General features: G+C 43.5%; 2 protein-coding genes across 5 annotated transcripts in view; one reads left to right on the plus strand and one right to left on the minus strand.

The window, feature by feature from the left end:
• The first annotated feature begins 106 nt into the window (after positions 1–106).
• Positions 107–16,323, plus strand: AP3M1 (adaptor related protein complex 3 subunit mu 1). Its single transcript, XM_042862983.1, has 9 exons — positions 107–172; positions 7,191–7,466; positions 8,133–8,304; positions 9,968–10,105; positions 11,758–11,843; positions 12,168–12,301; positions 12,966–13,173; positions 13,995–14,139; positions 15,295–16,323. The coding sequence occupies exons 2-9, from the start codon at positions 7,194–7,196 to the stop codon at positions 15,393–15,395; spliced, it is 1,257 nt and encodes a 418-aa protein (XP_042718917.1). The 5' UTR covers positions 107–172; positions 7,191–7,193; the 3' UTR covers positions 15,396–16,323.
• Positions 16,324–18,229: 1,906 nt separating this feature from the next.
• The window catches only part of VCL (vinculin), a 57,913-nt gene continuing 55,039 nt past the window's right edge, over positions 18,230–21,103 (minus strand). For all 4 annotated transcript variants that reach the window (XM_042862978.1, XM_042862979.1, XM_042862981.1 and 1 more), the window contains one exon: positions 18,230–20,747. In XM_042862978.1, coding sequence (XP_042718912.1) covers positions 20,601–20,747 — 147 coding nt within the window. In that variant the 3' untranslated portion in view covers positions 18,230–20,600. The remainder of the gene's footprint in view (positions 20,748–21,103) is intronic.

Below are 21,103 nucleotides of genomic sequence, written 5' to 3' on the forward strand. Positions count from 1 at the left end.
GAACGGGGCGGTGGAGGCCGGGGCGGGCCGCCGCCGCGCCCGTTATTCGCCGCTCGGAGCAGGCAGCGACCCGGCCGCCCGCGCCTCCGCCGGGGGGCGGCCCCGCGCTCCGCCGGGCCTCGCCGCCATCTTGGCCGCTGCCCCGGGAGCGGGACGCGCCGCGCCGGGGGAGGTACGTGTGGCCGGGCCGGGTCGGCAGCGGGGCGCGGGCGGGCGGCGTGGGTCGTGCTCGAGGGAAGCGGGGCCGGGCCGGCGGCTCCTTGCGGCCGGGTGAGCCACTGTGCCCGCTCCGCACGGAGCCGGGCGGTGGCGCGGGGCGGGCGAGGGCCTGAGCGGCGTCAGCACGGGCGGAGGGAGCGGCCCGCGGAGCTGTGTGCAGCGCGGGAGGAGCGCGGCGTGTTCGGGAACTCGTTCCGCTTTCTGTTCCTTCTTTCGGGAAGCGCCTGCATCAGCAAGCGCTCCGCAGATCTCCCTGTGCGCGTCTGACAGCCGGGTGCGGGCTGCGGCTTCTTTGGTTTTGTTTCAGCGCTAACGTACTTTGAAGCAGCCATGCGCTTAGCGTCCTGTCGTCGTGCTGAGCGATGCGTGCAGGTTCGAATTGTACGTGGCTTCTTATGTTAAAGCAAAAGAGAAATAAGCAAATGCACAAAAACTGTGCCTGAGTGGTGTATCCCTGTAAATGCATAAGGTTTGAGCCCTCATACTGCGAGGGCCATCTAACTCAAAGCAAACAAACAAACAAAAAGCTCTGGGAGAAAATGGGACAAGAAGGGCCTTTCCTGCCCTTGTCGCATAACTGAAAATTCTTCACAGACAGCAAATCAAACATTAAGACCCCTCCACATCCTGCAGTGTTGATTTGCTGTCCTTCTCCAGAAATGATGTTTCCTATTGTGCAAAGCAATTACATACCAATTCATTCTCAGTTACTCTTTCAAACAAAGCTCTCCTTGCAAGCAATTCTGCATTGAGTGATCTTAAACAGAAATCTTGTCATGGGAATTTCTGAAAGAGAAATGGAGTTCTTGAGGCAGAAAGATCTGAACAGTAGTGACAAGTAGCAGCTGTACGTTATACATGGTGAGAGGAAACCAGGTTAAATCTTTCTGCAGTGTAGAGTTCCTTATTTACTTTTCAGCTGACTTAGTTCTTCCAGAATTAAAGAGTGTGGCTCTGTTTTTTTCTCATCGAAGAAGGTGGTGATGTCCTTCTTTCTGCACTTTGTGCTCTGGACTGGTTGGCAGGGCGCACGCGTTAGTGAGAGCCATCATTTGTTTGCAGCAGGTTCCAGCAGTACCTGCAGGCTCTGTGTCCCAGCAGCGCGCAGTGCTGTGCATATCCTTCAGTGAACATCGGTTGTCTCTTAAAATTGAGCCTAGGAGAAGAGTGCTAGGAAGCTGTAGCACCATCACCCCTGCCAGAGCTACGGGGAGCTGGGGAGAAAGGCAGAAAATATCCTAAGATCTGTCAATCTGAGCTGAACTCCTTTTGGTCGGTTTGGTCCTTTCTATCTCTTTATTCAGTGCTGCTTTCAGAGAGTTGAATTCTTAAATGGCCCATTAGTTGTCATGAATCCACTGATTTGCTTGTAAATTGTACTGGAAATGCTGCACTTCCGTGTGAAAAATGTAGTTCTAATAATTCATTTCTTTTTTTTTTTTTTTTTTTTTTTGAGCAATTCTATTGGATTTTGGCTTTTACAGTGAAACTTTCCATTCTCACATATCCCAGAGGGAACCGCAGTTAAGCAATATCAAACACTGTTTGATTATTCAGCATCTAAAATTGTTTTGTTGGCAAGAGATGGAGCAATCTTGCCAGCACTTACATGACTTATTCTAAATTAAACAGAGGCACCATGCAAATATTTTATGGGAGAGCTGCTCAGTCTGCAGATGAAATGTTATACAGATTATTCTGTAGGCTGTGATTTTATCTGTATAACCACAGAGGAAGTTGAAAGGCTGTGATGGATACCAAACCCTGATTTAGGACAGCTTCAGGGTATTCTCAGAGGACCACTTCCTTTCACAAACTGTTCTGGAAAGTTACTAACAATGTTTTAAATGAAAGTGAAGATAAATATGTGTACACTGAAAAATTGGGAAGTGAAGCATTTAGTCTTTAATGGGGATGATTTGGCTCATAGAGTATTTATCTGAGTGGTTGTTACGCAGACATCAGCACTTGATGCTGTTAGTTACAGTTGGTTTGGTTCTGGGAGCTTTGCCTGTTACAGATAGACTGGGCAGTTCCTAAGAAGGGCTGTGAATACATTTTTACCCTAATGTAGGGATGCTTTAAGCTGTGGGCATCTTGTAAACAAGAAAGATTAACGACAACTTCTGCAGCAGCAGTAACATACATTAATGATGATAGGAGCCTTCCAGAAATCCCCCAAATGACTTATTTTGGTGATATCTGAGACTCACAACTGCTAACATTGTATCAGGATTAGCCCAGCAAACTGTGTGTTCAAATCCATCACCCTGACTGTCTTGGAAATGTCACTGAAGTGTCTGATAGAACTTCTCTTCATTAGTTTACCATTTTAAGAGCCAGTGAGTCTGTGAAGGTTGTCCACTTAAGGCACATCCTGAACATGTTGGAAAAAGCTAGCAGAAATACCCGCAGGGTGGTCGTGGCAAAAATGTGAACTTCAAAATAGAAATGGAGCCACCTATCTGAGCTTATTTGTTTCTCCACATTTCTCTGAGCATTTGATTACTTTCCATGCTTTTAATGGCTTATCACAAGAAGTCTGTTTCTACCAACCCACAGCAGATGCTCAGCCAGCCCACTGCCACTGACCCTGTGGCCTTCTGAGCAGCCCAGCCAGGTGCAGGAGCGTGGGTCTGAGCACACTGCTCATATCCCACATGGAGCCCTGTGAAGAATGCTTTGAAGGGCATTGCAGAGGTCAGTGATAAATTCCTCACTCCTGGCTTTCAGAGCTTTGACTGTAACTCAGCTAAGTGTTAGGGAAAAGCAGCTGGCAGCAGTATTTTTGTAGTAGTCACATTTTAGGGTATTTAGTTGTAACTAAGGACACGCTTGTGCAGTCACTTTGCTCCCATGGCCAGTCTCACCAGTGAGCTCTGCTTTTGTCCTGTGAGCCCAGATGTTTCTCAGCCAAGAGATGGAAAAAAAAAAAGTGAAATAGCAAAATCCAGATTTAGTCAAAAGATACAGGGATGGAAATAGCATGTTTGAAGATGCCCAAGTTAAAATATTTAGCTGTTCTTTGAGGACTCCAGTTCCTGTGGAAGTGGAAATGACTATCTAGAGCCACAGGGAATTTTGTATGTCTGAGCTCCTAACAAGGGTGGGAAGTTGACAAGAGCAAACCACTGGGCTGCTTGTTGCTGCAGTACCTGTACAATCCCCTGCAGTCAGGCAATATCTAAGGCAGTGAGCCTATTAAGAATGATCTTGAGTGGCTCACTTTGAGCTGAAGATGCAAATAATCCACAAAATCCTTCAGACTGCTTCTTAGGTCAGCCTAAAAGCAGAAAGATGGGAGACGTGTCCTGTTGAAATGTTCCTGGAAGGACATCTTTAGTATTTTGCACAGAGCATTCGTGTGCTGCCCTCTCAAAATGGCGTTTGCACACACTCTCCTGGTTCTCAGGTGGTGGTGGTGTGCTTTGGCTGCTGTCTTTTAAACTGGTGGCTTTTTTGATTCAAGATCTTTACCCTTGGAATGTCCCAGCTCTTCATGTGCTCTGCTGCTGAGCTGCTACTTACCTGACCTGTTGGCATGCAGAATCTTAATGTTACCAGAGGAATTTCTTACAGTCAGCATTTTTCACCTTTTCTTCTTTGCAAATCTAAAATTCTGGTGAGATAGAAGAAGAAAGTAAAGTAATAAGAAAACCTCATTGTGTGCATATCTTAAATGAAATCTGCCACACAAAAAAAAGATTGTTTGGGAAATCTTTGGTACTGGGAGCACTGTAAGTAATTCCTGTTAAATATTAGCTCACATAAGATATTTTTGTAGTAACACTACTTCTATGACATCCAGCATCAGCTCCGTCTTTACCCGGCTGGTGCCAGCAGTTTGACAGCACGTGGGATAAATGAAATGTCTCTGGTCCTGCACTGCTGTAAGAGCTTTGTTGTGCTCAGCACTGACAGAGGGAAGCATCTGAACAGAGCTGCTCACTGCAGATGGGACGGCCTCGTGCCATGGCTGCTGGGACATACAGGCAGGAGACACGAGCTGTAAGGATACAGCTGCCTTTTTCCCAGAGCAGTTTGCATTATTTTTGTTATTCATGTGCTGCTCTACTGCTAAAACCTGTGAAGGAAGAAAGAAGCATGTGAGGGGAATGAAGGGAACTTCTGCTAGAAGCAAAATAATTGTGTGTCATGGGAAATCCTGCAAAAATGGTTGACAATAGGGAATGCAGTTAGGTGGGACTTGACTGCTCAGTTTGCTGTTCCCATTCTCCTCAGGGCCACGCATACTTAGGAACACAGTTGGCGCATGAGCAATGAGTAAGTAGGAGCAAGTCCAGCACTGCCACCCCTTCAAGCTGTGCAGGCCCCCTCTCAACTGCGTATCATGACATGGTGTTTTGCTGTAGATGGAATGCATTGCAAAAGCCCCAGCCTTGCTAACAGAGGCTGGATGCAGGACCAGCATAGAGCAACGTGGCTGTATGTAAGTAACCAGTGTTGGCATGCTGCACAGCTGTGCTAGCTCAAACAACAGAGTCACAAATGCAGCAGCTTATGCTCAGTAGAATTGCTATGAAGCTGTACAGCAGGAGCACTGCTGGGGCTTAGAACCGCTGTGTAATGCAGTTCTGATATACTGTCAGCATCGGGTGCAGCAGCCATCACCCAGCACAGCTCTTCTGCTGTGGGCCCTGGGCAAGCAGGTCCTGCATGTGCTGAAACTGCTGTAACAACTTAGTATGCAGTGCCTAGGAGTTAGGGCCTGGAGCTGTTAACATCAGTGCTATGGTGTCCACATTAAAATGTGCAGAGAACTATTCTAAGCCTTGCAGCTGATCATATGTTTGGGCCGCCTTGGTGTGGAACAATACTGACATTCAGTGGTTGATTATACTCAGTGCTGCTCTATGGCCATCCAGGAGATTTTAGAGGGTTTTAGCATTCAGCACTGGCTAAAATCAGAGCATGCTTAGTTAAACTGGATTTGAACAACTGTACTGAGGTTCCTTAATAAGAATGCTGTTCTCGCGGTGTTAAAATTCCCTGATTTTTTTTTAACTACTCAGAGATTGATTTGGTTCAAGGATGGGTATCATAGAAGTATGCTGTAATGTGATGGAAAGCGCATCAATAACAGCAGAGCAGCAAGGTGCTAGGCTACAGCAAGTGAGGACTTGCTCAAACACTACAGCTGTGGGCACAGAAATAAAGGAAAAAAAGCTGCTTACCTTCAAAAGACCGCAGGTATGCAGAGACCTCCAGAGAAATCCCCTCACCTCCACTGCCAACCCTTACATGAGGTCTGTAAGGGGTCAATCCTGGCTCCACCCCTTTCAGTCACTCAGGAACATTGCATGCACCTGAACTCCCCTGGGTTGGCCCTGCCTTCCACCAGGTGCTCAGTCGCTGCTTCAGGCCATGATTCAGCATTTCTGCTACACATGCAATAGTGTCAATTTGTAGCTGTATTTTCTTTCTCACTCTTAAGCAAACTGGCCATTAACAATTCCAAAATAATTTCCCCTCACGTTCCACATTGGCTTCATTGGCTTTTTTTGTCCACATATTGACCATGGGTCTTTTCATGCCTATCACTAAGGACAGCATGCTTTGGTTGGGAATTGGCAGAGACTTGGCAAGGTCCCAGTGAGCACAAAGACCTGCTGTCATGGCAGAGCCACAAACGTTCCGATATCAGTATTTGGAAGGCAGCAGGAATGAGGAACCACTGGCAGCTTCTTCAGCTACAGAATGAGTTTATGCATGATGTAAATGCCAGGTTAACTTTAGCTTGAGGACACTATGCTTGGCTTAAAAGGTGTTTGTTTTCTAAGCCCACTTTTAAACTCAGACTTGCTTTTGTCAGAGTACGGCTGTGCTGCAGGTCAGCCGAAGCATTGCAGCTGCCTGTTGGAAAGGCTGAGCAGCTAAGCTGAAGTCCAATAGCATTTGGCTCTTCTGCAGATGTGGGGAAAAGAGTCAATTCACTTAATTTGAATCAGCAACTTAATTCACTTACTATCTCACTGAATGTTGAGAAATGCACTGGGAATGTCCATGGAGATGTTCAAGGCCAGACTGGATGGGGCCCTGGACAGCCTGGTCTGGTATTAAATGTGGAGGTTGGTGGCCCTGCCTGTGGCAGGGGGGTTGGAGATTCATGATCCTTGAGGTCCCTTCCAACCCTGTGATTCTGTGATTCTGTAATTGCTTTTTAGAAAAAGATAAGCTGCTTTTCCTGTGAATAAAGTGAAGGATCAGTGGCTGGGGTATGTTATTTGTAAATCTGGAAAGATCCAAGAAAAAAAATTACATTCAGTAACTGCAGCTAATACTCCCCTTGATTCATGAGTGAGTTGGTTTTCAATTATAAAGCTATTTTAGAAGCTTTTCTTCCATGTGTATCGAGCACATCTGAGGCACTTCTATTAGGTGGAGCAAACATCTGGTTTTGTGTTGTTCGAAGAACCCCAGTCCTTTATCCAAGTGCAGCAAAAGACTGAGCAGCTAGCAAATAAAAAACACTTTCCTAGTTCAATAGCTGAAAGCTGGCAAGGTAATAAGATTTCTCCATAAGATACCACAATGCTCAATTACACATGTAAATGTAATGCAAAATCCTCTGCTACAAGAAAAAGTGGAAAATCGTACAGTTATCCTGGTATGTTGCCGTGCTGGCTGAGGAGAGCCAGCATTTCTTCAAGAAATACATTGCAAATGCCAAGTAGAGATGGGAGTAGAAAGTAAGGGTACTGACTTCTTGCTTACACTGTGATGTATTTTGGCATCTTAAGGCACCATTAATTCTTTTGTGGCAGAGCCTTCCTTTCAGTAAAGAAAATGTAATTAAAAAAAAGAAGAGCAGCTAAGCAGTATCTTTTCCTTAAACTCACAGTGCATGTTAGTAAACAATAACCATAATAAGGAAGGGAATGTGGGAGAAGATATAATGTCAATCGTCCCATCCTTTTGCTTATTTTAACTTCTTTGAATGTTTCCAACAGAAAATGATCCACAGCCTGTTTCTTATAAACTGTTCTGGTGATATATTCCTGGAGAAGCACTGGAAGAGCGTTGTGAGCCAGTCTGTGTGTGATTATTTCTTCGAAGCTCAGGAGAAAGCAGTCGATGTCGAGAACGTGCCTCCTGTCATCTCCACGCCACATCACTACCTCATCAGCATCTATCGCGATAAAATCTTCTTTGTGTCTGTCATACAGACAGAAGTGCCACCGCTCTTTGTAATTGAATTTCTGCACCGAGTAGCAGATACTTTTCAGGTCCGTCACCGTTAATATTAAAACTGAAACAATTACAAAGGAATTCTGGTATAAATTTCTTCTGTAGAAAGGCAGTAAATCATCCTGTCCATGACTTTTCCCTTTGCAGTTTCAGTGCTGGTACAAAAGAAAAGGAGGATTATTTTGTGTATTCATTTGACTTACAGATACCAGCACATGAGCACTAAAACCCAAATTCCAGCTTGTTTTTTTTCTGCAAGTTTTGAGTACTTTTCCAGTTACGTAAATAAACTAGAATGATCATGCAGTCATGGAGAAGTCAGTGCGAGCCATGAGATGTGACTTGGGAGTCAGTTTGCAGCCTGATTGATAGATGCTGTAAATAAAGGAACCTCTGGTGAAGAGTGAGCACTGCTGAAAGATAGCTTCTATATTCTGCATTGGTGTTCTAACCAAAAATATGTTTCATGTTCACAAGTGGAAGAACCCTTAGGAGATGTATACATAGAAAACCAGCTTACATAATTTCACTGTTAGCTCTAGATGCTACGTGTCCTTAATGTCTGATGCAGTCAAAGAATAGAAGTAGTGTGTCAGTTTAAGCACTAAAGTTCTTTGAGATACTAGAGAGTAAGCAAAAAGAAAATTACAGAGCATTTTAACAGGAATAAAAATCCTCCCTCTTTTAATCTCTGGTTTGTTTAGGATTACTTCGGCGAATGTTCTGAGACTGCGATTAAGGACAATGTGGTCATTGTGTACGAGCTGCTGGAAGAAATGTTAGACAACGGCTTTCCACTGGCAACAGAATCCAACATACTGAAGGAGCTGATCAAGCCTCCCACAATTCTGCGTTCTGTTGTCAACTCCATCACAGGTATGAAACTAAATAATTTTCAGAGGTAACTGCTTGAAAACAAAGCCCCATCGCACCTCATGGCTACAGAGTCTTGTATGGGCCTGAATCTGGAAGGTGAGGCCACAGTTATTAGAGGTTGGTTGAATAAAAGCAATTCCTTCTTTATGTACCATTTGTGTATGGCTCCTTTGGTATTCCCAGAATGGCACTGCCTGATCCAGCCCCAGCTGCTGGAGTCCCTCAGCAACAGCCATTCCCAGCTGGGACAGCACATACTGGAAACAGGTGCTCCGGGAGAGGCACAGAGCTAGCCCAAACCTTGAATAACTGAAGGGCACTGGAGAAGGTTTTGTACTATAAGAAATTCCTCTACAGAGCTGTTTAACAGATGTCTAATAAATCTTTGGTGCCTGGGGACAGACAGCACGGAGAGAAGCAAATAGCCTGTCCTCAGCCTCGCCCTGCCACTGTCAGCATCCATCAAGCTAAGTGCTGCTTTCAGGCTGTTGTAAATGCGGACATCTCACACTGACAGAGCCACGTGTCTGTCAGCTGAGCTGGTGGAATCTGCTGGGCTGGCAAGCGGGTGCAGGGGAGGTGAGCTGTGGAGTGTCACCCTGGGCCAGAGACACGTGAGATGGTTGCCTGTATGTTGTGCTGGAGGCAGGCAGTAGGTGGGCTGTAAGGCCACAAAGGCAGTGCTCAGGGCAGCTGGTTTGGGGGTAGACAGCACAAGTGGTTTAATGTTTTTTATAAAGTCTCGTTAGGTTTATATTTTACTGTTTTTCCTGATCTGAATGTGTATGTTTGGTGGCCCTGCTAGGCAGGGGGGTTGGAACTACATGATCCTTGGGGTCCCTTCCAACCCGGGTGATTCTGTGATTCTGTGATTCTGTTTTTATTTTGCATTGATTTTTAAATGATGGTACTGGTTACTTTATAACCAAATTGCTCGGGATGCCCTTTTCTCCCACTGAGTGGCAGTAGGAGATGGGAGCTGAGGGTAACAGCAAGGCAGGCAGGGGCAGAGGCCTCCCTGATGAGGTGGCAGGAATGTGAGCCAACAAGGCGGGGTCAGATGTGAGCAGGAGACAACGCAGCCCACTGCAGCTCAGTGATGACTGGGCAGGTCAAGCCAAAAAGTCAAGACCAGGACAGGGTTTGGGTTGATGTGCTGCGTGGTCAGGCCTAGCCGTGGCAGTCACGTCACTGCTGGCTAGCTTAGGAGGGCACCAAAAGCAAGAACCTTGGTGTAACAAATGCAAGGGGTGGGAGCCCTCCTTAAATCTTCTTTCAGGTCTTTCTTTGTAAGAGCTCTTACCATCAAATAGGTCCCAAAGGCAGCCTGCTAGCACTGCAGGAAGACGAGGAAAATGTGCTGTAATATCTTCAGCTGCAGTGATGAAATCCTCTGGGGGATGTAGGCCCACATCTCCTCCTACTCCAACATGCAGCTGACTAGAGCTTTGTATTTTGCTGTGCAAAGTATAAAATCTGAAAGCTGTAATAAGGCTGGATACATCCTTAAAGTTCATTCACATCACCCAACAAATGAAATTGCAGTGGTTGGGGTTTAGTTTGCAGTTCTAGGGGTCAAATCCTGTTTTGTTTCTTGATTGCAGCTGTTACAACATTCCTCTTGTAATTAATCACTGATGTTGAGTTCCTTTCCATTCTTAAGGCAGCAGTAATGTGGGTGACACCCTTCCCACCGGACAGCTGTCCAACATTCCTTGGCGCAGAGCGGGCGTAAAATACACAAACAATGAAGCCTACTTTGATGTCATTGAAGAAATTGATGCGATTATAGACAAATCAGGTAAGATGCCTTGCAAACTCCTTCTTGGTTTTTGTTTGTTGAATGTGTCTACAGTTAGACACTGATGTTAGGGAGAATACAGTGCAGCTGGTTTTTTGCATCCATGTTTTTTATGCATGGATCTGTGTCTAAAGTAGAAGCATACAACCAAGTTCGAATAACATGCCCAGGTATATCCTTCAGTTTATGGCAATATGCTCTAAGATGCTTAAAGAGCACACCGTACGTCTACTATAAATATTCAATAATTAGATATTTTCTGGTTGCATGTTGATTCTTTTGAGATACAAATGAAAAAAAATTCTTAAAAGTTTTAAATGTGATGGCAAAATTATCTCACGTTGTGCTTACCCATAATCTATCCCATTGCTTATAAGCCCTCAAGTGAACAAAAGAAATCATCAGCTTTCCTCTGATAGCAAGTCAAAACTTGTTGCAGAATTCCTGCACAGAATTGCTTTCCTTGGAAAAACATAAGGAAGCATAATAATACTCCTGTGGAAAGTGTTTCCGTATGCCACTTTGACAAACACTCTGGCACCAGTTGTACTGGATAGTCATAAATACCTGTTGTGCAGCTCTTATTCCTGCTGTTCTGACACTAAAAGAGGGTGGCAGTCACACTCAGAACACCATAAGGGTTCTGTTGCTCTCCTGGCTCAGTGGGATTCCTAAGAGTGGTGCGAGGGCCTTTCCTGAGGAGTTATAATCAGGACTCTGTTTTTATTTCTGTATATATTCCAAGCCCAATCAGCATCCATGAGACTCTTTGAATTTCCTGCTGGGGCTGCACTGCTGTAGCCATAGCCACTTTTTTCTGCTGCGATCCCTGAGGGACTTGCCATGCAGAGTCTTTTTTCCTAACCTTCACTAAGGACTAAGAAGTAGGCAAGGTGGCTCCCCAAGAATAAGGACGTTATCCTGTTTGATAGTGGTTTGGTTAATTGTTTCATCGGAAACAGGATCCCTTCTTTTCAGTTATTAACCCCCAGGTTCTCCTCCCTCTTGACAAGATGAGCCATAATTTCTACTTACCTTCTAAAAGAACCTCTGCTACTCCAGAGCTCTGCTGATAACTTTTTGTCCTTCTAGAGCATTTAAGGATTTTTTTTTTCTGGGTAAGGTACTCAGTAGTTTCATTTTCATGTTTTCTTTTGGCTAAATATTTAATATATATAATATCTATTTAACTTCATGACAGATACGTACTGTCTTGTGTGAAGGAGGAAAGCCAAGGATGATGACATCCTGTGCTTTATTGTGCTTAGATATTTACTTTTTTCATGTGCATCAGCTTCCCTGCACCTCTACACGACTTGTCACTTTGCTGTAGACAGGGGTGGAAGAAAGGAAAATTTGGAGTTTGCATATTCTGAAAATCTTATTTGCACATTGCTCGCCACAGTGCAAGCACATGCAGTACGAGTTCTGCCTAACAGCTTGCACTGGTGCTCAGGCACACGCCGTTTGCCCTGGTTCATGCATTTTAGCAAGCTGCCCTGACCACAGGTAACTGGAATGACCTTCCCTGTCTGCGCCGGCATGGTCCTGAGTGTTGTGCAAATGCCACCTGTGCCCTCTAGCTGCACTTCACATTTGTCAGGCCCTTGATGGTGTGTTAAATGCAGTGTCTTTCTTTTTTTCTCCCACAGGTTCCACAGTCTTTGCAGAAATCCAAGGTGTTATTGATTCGTGTATTAAGCTCTCAGGAATGCCAGATCTTTCTCTTTCTTTCATGGTAAATTCACTACTGCATTTGGCAATTTTAATTGCTTGGGATATTTATTTTTCATGAACAGAGTTAGTGTAAGAGCATGACAACTACTGCACCTGTTTCACAGAAAAATTACATATCAAGTTTTGCGTTATAGCTTAAAAATTGCTGCATTGTTCAGTAGTTAGAATAGCCTTTGTGCACCAGAACACACTCAGGGCAACTGCTGCAGTAGCGGCTAGCAATGCCACTTCAAGTCCAGGGAACAGGAACTGTGTAGAGTTCAGGAGGTGCTTCAAACCCTGCTCTTCTATGACATTCTGCTCATCCCTCTGCCACTACTTACAGAACCCCAGGCTGCTGGATGACGTCAGCTTCCATCCATGTATTCGATTCAAACGCTGGGAGTCTGAAAGAGTGCTGTCGTTTATTCCTCCAGATGGGAATTTCAGACTGATCTCCTACCGTGTCAGCTCACAGAAGTACGTTTTGCTTTCAGTGTGCTCATTCTGTAGGTACACTGTCTACTGCTTTCCATCTGAGTAGCTGCAGATTTCTCCATGTTAAAAGAGGAATTTACACTGTTGCCAAAAAGCACGTTCCCAGGTTTTGGCTAATCTGGAGCCCTGTGCCCCCTGCAAGAAGAAAGCAGTGTTTCAGCTGAGCTCAGCAGTCACTTCAGTGGGATAAACCACATGCAGGACTAATTCAGGGCTAGTCTTGGTAATCAATGTTGCTGCTAGATGCTTGATGGATAAGATTCTTGATAGATAGAGGTCTCTGCTATTCATTAATATATTTTTTTTTAAATCAAAGAAGTGTAAATTGCAAGTACCTGCAACCTAAGTCTGGCACCTGTTGTGAGAATTGGCTTAGTGAGATTCCTTAAAAAATACTAATAACTAAAAAAAAAAAAAAAGGAAGGATAGAGATTAAGACAAGTAATTTAGAAGAAAATCATCTTTCCATTCTCCACTAATAAAAATGGCTTCAGCAATGATGCTGAAATGCTGGAAATCACTTCCCACTTTTGAAAGAAACTGGTTCTAAGTTAAATACCCAGCAGAAACATAGGAAGTATTTATGAGAAAGTTCTGTTTCCCCTGGCAGAGAAGCAAACATTCAACTGCTGTCTTCTCTTTTCAGCTTGGTGGCAATTCCTGTGTACGTGAAGCATTTGATCAGTTTTAAGGAGAACAGTTCTTCGGGAAGATTTGATGTTACCATTGGACCAAAACAGAATATGGGGAAAACAGTAGAAGGAGTTGTCATGACAGTTCACATGCCAAAAGCAGTACTTAATATGAACCTCACTGCTACACAAGGCAGCTATACATTTGATCCAGTTACTAAGGTAAGTCCTAAGGTTTTACGTATGTATTTATCTTAGAAGACATAAGAGCAAGTCCTACATAATGCATAGTGCTGGAAACAGTGCTGTTCCACACGTGGCAGAAAAAACTTTCCTTCCAATATATTTAATAATTCAGATCTTCTCTTTAAAATTCCCTTTTTCAGTCTTAGAGATGTACCAGTTATGATTTCTGGTTGTATTAGTCTCCTTTGCTTCCCTTTCAGTTTTCCTAGTCTTTTTCTTTATTACAACAATATATTGCTGGTGGTTTCAGATATGGTATATTCTCCAGTCTGTGCCCTTTAAAACATACTTAGAGAAGCTGGAGAAAATGCAGTAGACTTGAAAACAAGAGTCAGCAAAACAGGCGGCAAGAGATCAGAAAAGTCTTCCCAAAGATCTGCTTTTTTAAGACAACAGGGAGGAAAACAACGGATCTGAAACACCAGTTTGTTTGTCTTGCCTCTCAGCTGGGGTAAGACATCAATTTCCTTATGCTCCTGAGGCTTTTTAGTCCCTAGAAGCAGTTCTCCAGGCCTTCTGCCGGCTCCAGCAGCCTGCTCTGAGCTTTCTGCTGCCCTTGAAAAATCTCAATTGATGTTTGGTTTGAAGTGTAAGTGAAAGTTCTCAAAGAAACATTTTGCTTTATAAAGAACAGATCCTGATACTTTTAAAACAAAACCAGCAGTATGCCAGCTCCCAGCCGCTGGGGTAATTCTACCAGGCTACTTCAGTACCCAGCCTGCGAGCTAAAAGCTTCACCTGGGCTTCATAGGTGGTATCCACAAGGTCTGTTGCTACTGTTCTCTCTTACCTGACAGGTGTTAACATGGGATGTTGGCAAAATTACCCCTCAAAAGCTGCCAAATCTGAAGGGAATAGTGAACCTGCAGTCTGGAGCCCCTAAGCCTGAAGAGAATCCAAGTTTAAATATCCAGTTTAAGATACAACAGCTTGCAATTTCAGGTGAGTAGATGGGTGTTACAGGAAACTGATGGATAATTAGCAGCAGGATAAGGGGTAGGAAACTGAATTGTTTAGCTGGAGGTGATGATGAGCAAATAGTGATTTGTTGGCTTTGCTCAAGCAGGACTCAAATACACATAGGGATGTAGATTTTTCTTTGCTGACTTGTGTTAAAAGCAAATTTCTCCTTTTAGTGAAGGGACAATGACTGAGAATGCTGCTCTTGACTTGCACCACTAAAGCCTTCTTGTGGTCAAACAACTTTTATTGATTTCAAATAAATAACATCCTCCTTTTACCTTCCGGAGCTGGTTGGTTTTTTGTCTCCAAAACAATTTGTGACTAAAATCAAAACAAAATCTATATGGTAAAGGCTAAAGTACAGTTAAATCAACCACTGCCTCATTCTGCCAACGCTTAAATCAAGCAAGTTGCTCAGCTGTAGAATGCTGTGAGCAAGTGGTGCAGGATTAGGACCTCACAGAGCAGTTGGTTGGAAGGATGGCTGAAGCCAGCAGGTGAGAATTGGTACCAGTATCCAGGTGGGTTACCAGGATGCGTTTTTTTTTGCCTTCCAGACTCTTGGAGTTAATAAGAATTAGCCCTTGGGTGAGAAAAGTATCCTATGCTCTGCTCTTAAGTTCACCATCCACTAGCTTAAATGTAACAAAGCACGTGGCTGGATGCCAAAGGCAGGAGATGTGTGGGAAAGTAGGAGCCACGCTGAAACTGTTAGCTGTTAGGTAACAAATAGCTTCTGTTGTTCCTTAATTATCCTAAGAGAGTACTGAAGTTGTAATTAAGAGTGAAAACAATTCTACAATTTGTCCTTTGCTTCATTAACGTTATTAGGAACTAAAGTTCAGTGTGCACACGCATTGGAAGGTACACTTGTGTTCAGTAGCTTCTAAGGAGGTATTGGCTCACTGAGTCCAAAAGACAGTTGTTACCCTCTCAGGGGAGCCCTGCCTGGACAACGAGAGGGTTCCCAGCTGCTGTCTCAAACTGCATGAACTTGTGAAAGCGGTAGGAAGAGAACTCATCTGCTAATGGATCCTAACTTAAGGCAGAGAGAAAGGACTGCTTAACAGACCAGCAACATTTCTAGTATTTTGCTTTTAAACTTCATACTTTTTCATTTCTGTCTTTTACCAGGACTGAAAGTAAATCGCCTGGACATGTATGGAGAAAAATACAAGCCTTTTAAAGGTGTCAAATACATTACAAAAGCAGGAAAATTTCAAGTCAGGACATGAGAAGATGGTCAACTTCTAAGAGGAAATTCCCCTTAAACATTAAAAATGACTGCTTAGTGACTTATGTTGCTAGTAGGTGCCAATTAATTAATAGATACTGATTAGTTTGGGATCAAAGCAATTGTGCACTGCAGCTCTTAAAATGAAAGCGTAGCTTAGTTTCTCCTATTATGGCTTTAAAATGAGGTACCTTTTTTCTAATACACCTTCACTTTTTTTTAACTGACTTGTCGTGCTGGTGAATTGTTTGGTACAGGTGAGCCACAAAACGTCTCAAACACTACACTGCCAAATACCAAAGCCCAGAGGCCAAGCACATTAGGAAGGCCAGACAGGCCATTGGGGAAGTGGTGTGGTGGCACATTCTGCTGCTGTAGCTGCCTGCAGAGAAAGCTGGGCTTTTCTCACAGCCAGCTGCCAGTTGGCATTTCACGATGCATCATGCAGTCCCTTCAGAAACAGAGCAGAAACGCAAGGGGCAGGGGTCCCATAGGGACAGAGCAAATGTGACTCCTAAGAAAGAGCTTCTGATGAAGACACAATGTTTTCCTTGCTGTTTACAAGAAATCGCCTTTCTTAAGAAGCGTTTGCCTTAATCAGCTTTCATTTGTGCCATCTGCAGATGAGCTGGTAAAAATAACATTCTGCATTAAATTGGGGAGCTGTTGCTGCTTCAGTAATCCACTTTCTTTCCATTTTATCTCACAATCGTCATTTTTTTTAAGAATACAGTTGCAGAGAGTAAGATTTATTTTTTATGTGAGACCTTTGCTTTGGTTTTGATGTTCCACTTTGTTGTGAGTGGATGCCACCAGATTCGTGCCGTGTGTGTATTGGAGTGTAGCTTTTTAGATAGCACAATACAAGTGTCAAGTATTTAATGGTTGTGTGCTTTAATGTTATGAAATAAAGGGAACTCTGCTGCAAATACGTTTTCTCTTGTGAAGTGATCGCTACTGTAAGCTGCTCGTGATGCTTTCAGGTGCGACTCCTGATGTACAGTTCCACGGTAACCAACTGCCAGGCCTTCGCTGAATTTGATCAGGTGTTCAGAGTTCAGAGAGCATTCATGATCATGGCAGGTAAAAGAGGGGGTTTTTTGTTTAAGTGGAGAATCACAGAAACGCTGCAGTCCTGCTGCTGCAGTCAGAACAGAGATGATGCAAAACTGACATTCTGTGGCCCACAGTTCAAAGCATGCATTTGGTCAGTACATAATTCTGACACTTGACTGTGATACTGGAAAATCTGTTTCCTTTGCTTGTTTGGCTTACAGATTGATACGTATGTGCTAGTTTTGCTTCAGAATAATAGGAGCTATGGAAATGAATTCAGTGGATCAATTTCACATTTTTTTCCCCTTCGATAATTTATGTCTCAAAAAAGTGTGAAACCCATCTGGAGCATAGACAGTAAGCCAGTAACAAAAGCATCTTCTCTACTAGAAGCTTTGGCAATAACACTAGGAGATCACAAATGTATTTTGCACTTCTGAAAGTACGGTAGGTTACTACAGATACGCAGGGCTCAAACTACTAGGTCTGTAGAAAAGGGAGGAAGCCTTGTATTTGTATCGGCCTGGCACTTGGCCTTCTAATTTCACCTTTTGAATTGGTGGAACATCTGCCAGTTGGTTGGTTGGCCTACAGTTCTGCTCCATGTTACACTAACCAGTATCCTTAAATTAATGTTACTGAAAAGTCTTGTCTTCAGACCTGGTATGTCCCAGGGCCCAGTACTACAGCTGCTCTCTGTATTACCAGTGCAACAGTAGCAAGGTCTTTCCGAAGGACGCTGTTACTGACAGAGATACCAACACAACACAAATCAAAACCAGCTCCCTCTGTCCCCACCGCTTACCTTCCGCAAGGACACAGCACTCCTGTCTCTGAAAGCCCTTTCATCCACGCTTCACAGCGCAGCACCAGAAGTCTCTGTCAGCAGCAGCGCTGACATGGGAGGAGAAGGCCCTGAGCCCAAGATGGTGTTCCTCAGGAAAAGGTTTTTTTCTTGTGCTGACTCCACCCATTTCTCCAAACACAGGATTTTAAGTAGCAGGGACCGTGCTCTCCCTTCTAAAGTCATCTGCACCAGCACCTGTGGGACAGTGCAGCTTAAGAAACAGAAGGATGTCACTGAGGAGCATGTAGTGCCAGCTCTCGCGCTGCCCTTCTGCAGCTGTGCAGCTCTGGGAGTGCTGCCAAAGGTGAGCATCTCACAGGTTCTCGTTCTTTTTCAACCATGGATAGAGCTCCGTTAACAGAGTTCTTTAATCTATGGTCACTAAGTCGAAGCTGCCTTCTGGCACTGCTGGGCTCCGCTCAGTCTCTCACTGCCAAGAAATTTTGGTTCTGGAAAGTCATTATCTCTGTATGCTGGGAGAAATTTTGACACAGAAGCACAGAAGGTGGTAAGAAGATTTGTGCCAGAAACAGGACTATAATTCCACGCAATTGCCTTTGCACTCAAGTAATTTTTACTTTGCCATGTATAAATCAGATTGGATGAAGTGCTGGCCAGAGCCGCAGCTCTTCCTGTATTGACAGCATCAGGCAAATGCCACTTCCAATGCTGGGAGCCTCGGGGACGGCACTACTGGGAGTGGTGGCCTCCGATCAGGCTCCTGGAACAACCCCCACTTTCTCCCACTGGGCCACAGCACCTGCTAAGTGCTTTCAGCGGCAGTTTCACTGGCAATCAGGACCAAAAACAACTGGTTTTAATCAGAAACTGCACCTTTCTGCTCAGAAAAGCATTATTTTGCTATACTGTTTCTGCCGTTGTACCTGTTTGCTCCTTTTTGTTCCACTGCCATTAATACCCACAGGCTGATGTTTGTACAAATGCATTTTTATTGTTTTAACAGAACCAAAGAATAAGGTTGAAAACATTAGACTATACATAAATGCATTTTGGCTTATAAACAACATTTTATAGTGGTAAAACATTTGTAAGTGACATTCATGGTCTTTCTCCAATTTTTGCTGCATTTCAGGTCTGAAGACCGATAGTGTTCAAAAAAACCAACCCAGTAATTGCATAAGGTGAATGAGTATCTCAACTTCTACAAAACAATTTGAGAACCTACAGCAAACATTCTGGAAGAACGCCAAAGGCAACCATGATTTGTAACTCTCCCACAAACGTTACTCAATAAACAGAAAGTGATCTTTGGCATAAACAATTATGTATTAAAGGCATTAGTAATATTGCATTAATATCAGTCAAGCTACTAAACACTGATGCTAAAAAAAAAATCTGAGAGAAGCTTGAATGGGAGGAGAGGGGTGGGAGCGTGAGGAAACGCAGGAAGACTATTTAGAAAATCCCTTTAAAATTACCCTTAACTATTCAGTGTTATTTACTATTAAATAGAAATTACTACATTACAATTACATAAAAGATCTGGTATAAACCGACCAAATGCAAGACATTCAGGTTAAGGCTCTGGCACCTCTTCCTTCCTCTTCCTGTTCCAGGTAATCACCAGAAGAGAATACCAAGGAAAGACCCCAAGTACCACGTGTTTCATAATACTCAGACACCAGGAGCAAACTGAAGACCAACACATGTTTTCTCTTGCTAAGGTCAGGTTTGAGGCAGATGCATTAGAATCAGTTTAACTTCCCTTTTTAGATAACAGTGCAGTGGAGGGGTGGGAGAAGCAAGTCCAAATGTAGAGTGTTACAGGCCAGCAAAGAGCAGCTGACTATTTTCTCTCTCTCTCTTTAGGCTGTGAAACATCTGCTCAGTCTGACAAGGCCACTTCAATAATAGTTGTGCAACAATTACCAGCAAATAAAAATGAACAGTGTCTCAGGAGGTCCGTGCTGATTTGGGCAGAAGTTTGCAAGTGCTCATTGCAAAAGTACAGCAACCCATGATAAAACAGCAATTCCAAATGGCAAAAGAGACTATGGAGCAATAGACAAAAACTACATATAGGAAGGCATGTTAGATTATGTTAGAATAAAAATATTTGAAGCCTATTTTATCCAGAGCGCGTTTTGTCTACAGAAGACTAAATAGCACATGGTTCAATTTACTAAGACTCAAAAAAGTTTTCAAACTGCCTAACTCCAACTACGATAAAACCAGTACAAATACCTGGGGACACTGAGCATTAGGAACTGCTGCTCGCTGGCAGCCATCGGGCCACCTGACAAACTTCCCACCTCTGTAGTACGTGGGCTTCAGAAAGCTTAAGCAATGCTATTGCACTGTTGGAAGCAAGAGTAGTGAGTCAAAACATCTTCTGAGGGTACTATTCTTGATCTTTTGATTGCCATCTCGTGTGGCTAGAACAATGAGATGCAAAGAAGAGAAAACAATGACGACACATGCCTTGTGCTCACTTTGCTTTCCAAAAGGAAGGAGCGTTTCTGTGACGTTTTCTGGTTCTAGACACAGCTAGATTCAAAGAACCAGGATTTTTCAGTTCAGTATGTCACTAAATTGAGCAAGAAGGAGAGCTGCACAATTTAAGGCCTCCAGCTGACAACAGCGTGCCACTGACATTCACCAGAAGCATCTCGGTACAGCACAACAGTTCTGAAATGCTACCTATAGGGTGCCAGGAGGGTGACAGACAGCTCCAGTTTTTATTCAAGTACTTTTTTGCCAAGCAAAAGTCAACAAGAAAATTAAAAGATACATATCATTTCAGCAATGGGATTTTAATCTTCATTTTACAACTGCTTGCCCCCTCCCATCCCTTTTTTTCCTTTTTAAAAATCCAAACCACTTCTGAACCATTTGAAGAGCCAATTAAAAGCCTGCTGAAAAGTTGAGTGTTCATACACCAAAGATTGCCCTAAATCACTGCCAACTTACACTGTTAGTGTCCCAGCCTCTCAACACAAGCTTTAAGTGAGGTCTATGTATTGTAACATCATATGGAAACTACTGGAATATGCAGTGCATAAATGAAATGTGCTTCTGGGATTACAGACTTCAATATAATCTTCAAGAGATTAAAAAAAAAGAATAAGAACCGTATTATTGGAAAGAATTTTGAGGTGTTTGATATCAAACGAGCTCCAAAGATATTTTAAATGCATTCTCTTATAATTCATACCCTTAGAATGGGGCATTAGCATAAGCTAATTTTAAGCTTATGTATACAGCACCTTCTGCTGTTGATAAATCTCTTCCATTTCCAAAAAGAGGCATTTTATGTTACAGAAGACAATGCTTATTTGGTGTTTACTGATACCATGGGGTCTTTCTGACCCAGCGCAGAGTGAATCCAGCATCTGTTCTTATCTTAATGGATGCTGCTTCAGCTTCTCTCACAGTTTCCTTTACAGACTGCATGAGGTTCTGGGCATTATGAACCAACATCTCAGTTGCCTGGAAAACAAAACAAACATTATTAGGAAATAGCATGTTCATAACAGTGGAATGGAAACCCAATGTGCACAGTAATTCCCCCAGTACAGCATTTTTAAGGCAGTCTACTGCTGAAAAGTAAATTATACTGCTACTCGAGTGATAGTTGACTCTCAACAGTACTTTCCTGCTTGTCATTAGGCAATGAAAGTCTGAATAAAAGCACAATTTTTCAAAGCCGAATAATCTCTCAAGCCAGAAACTGCAGGACTCCAAGTGAAAAATATGCAATTGAAAGCCAACAGAACTGTGAAATAAATACTCGATGATGTCCGAAGCATTTTCACTACGAGCCGCTAGGGGGCGCTACCAGCCCA

Source organism: Lagopus leucura, unplaced genomic scaffold (assembly GCF_019238085.1).
Source record: "Lagopus leucura isolate 7727_CA_CO unplaced genomic scaffold, USGS_WTPT01 Super-Scaffold_739, whole genome shotgun sequence".
Lineage (NCBI taxonomy): Eukaryota > Metazoa > Chordata > Aves > Galliformes > Phasianidae > Lagopus > Lagopus leucura.

What these genes read in the sequence shown, in the direction of transcription:
- AP3M1 (XM_042862983.1), top strand. Translation starts at nt 7,194, where the DNA reads ATGATCCACAGCCTGTTTCTTATAAACTGTTCTGGTGATATATTCCTG. An exon ending in TACCGTGTCAGCTCACAGAA is followed by an intron (nt 12,302 to 12,965) that starts GTACGTTTTGCT and finishes TTCTCTTTTCAG; the next exon opens with CTTGGTGGCAATTCCTGTGT. An exon ending in ACAACAGCTTGCAATTTCAG is followed by an intron (nt 14,140 to 15,294) that starts GTGAGTAGATGG and finishes GTCTTTTACCAG; the next exon opens with GACTGAAAGTAAATCGCCTG.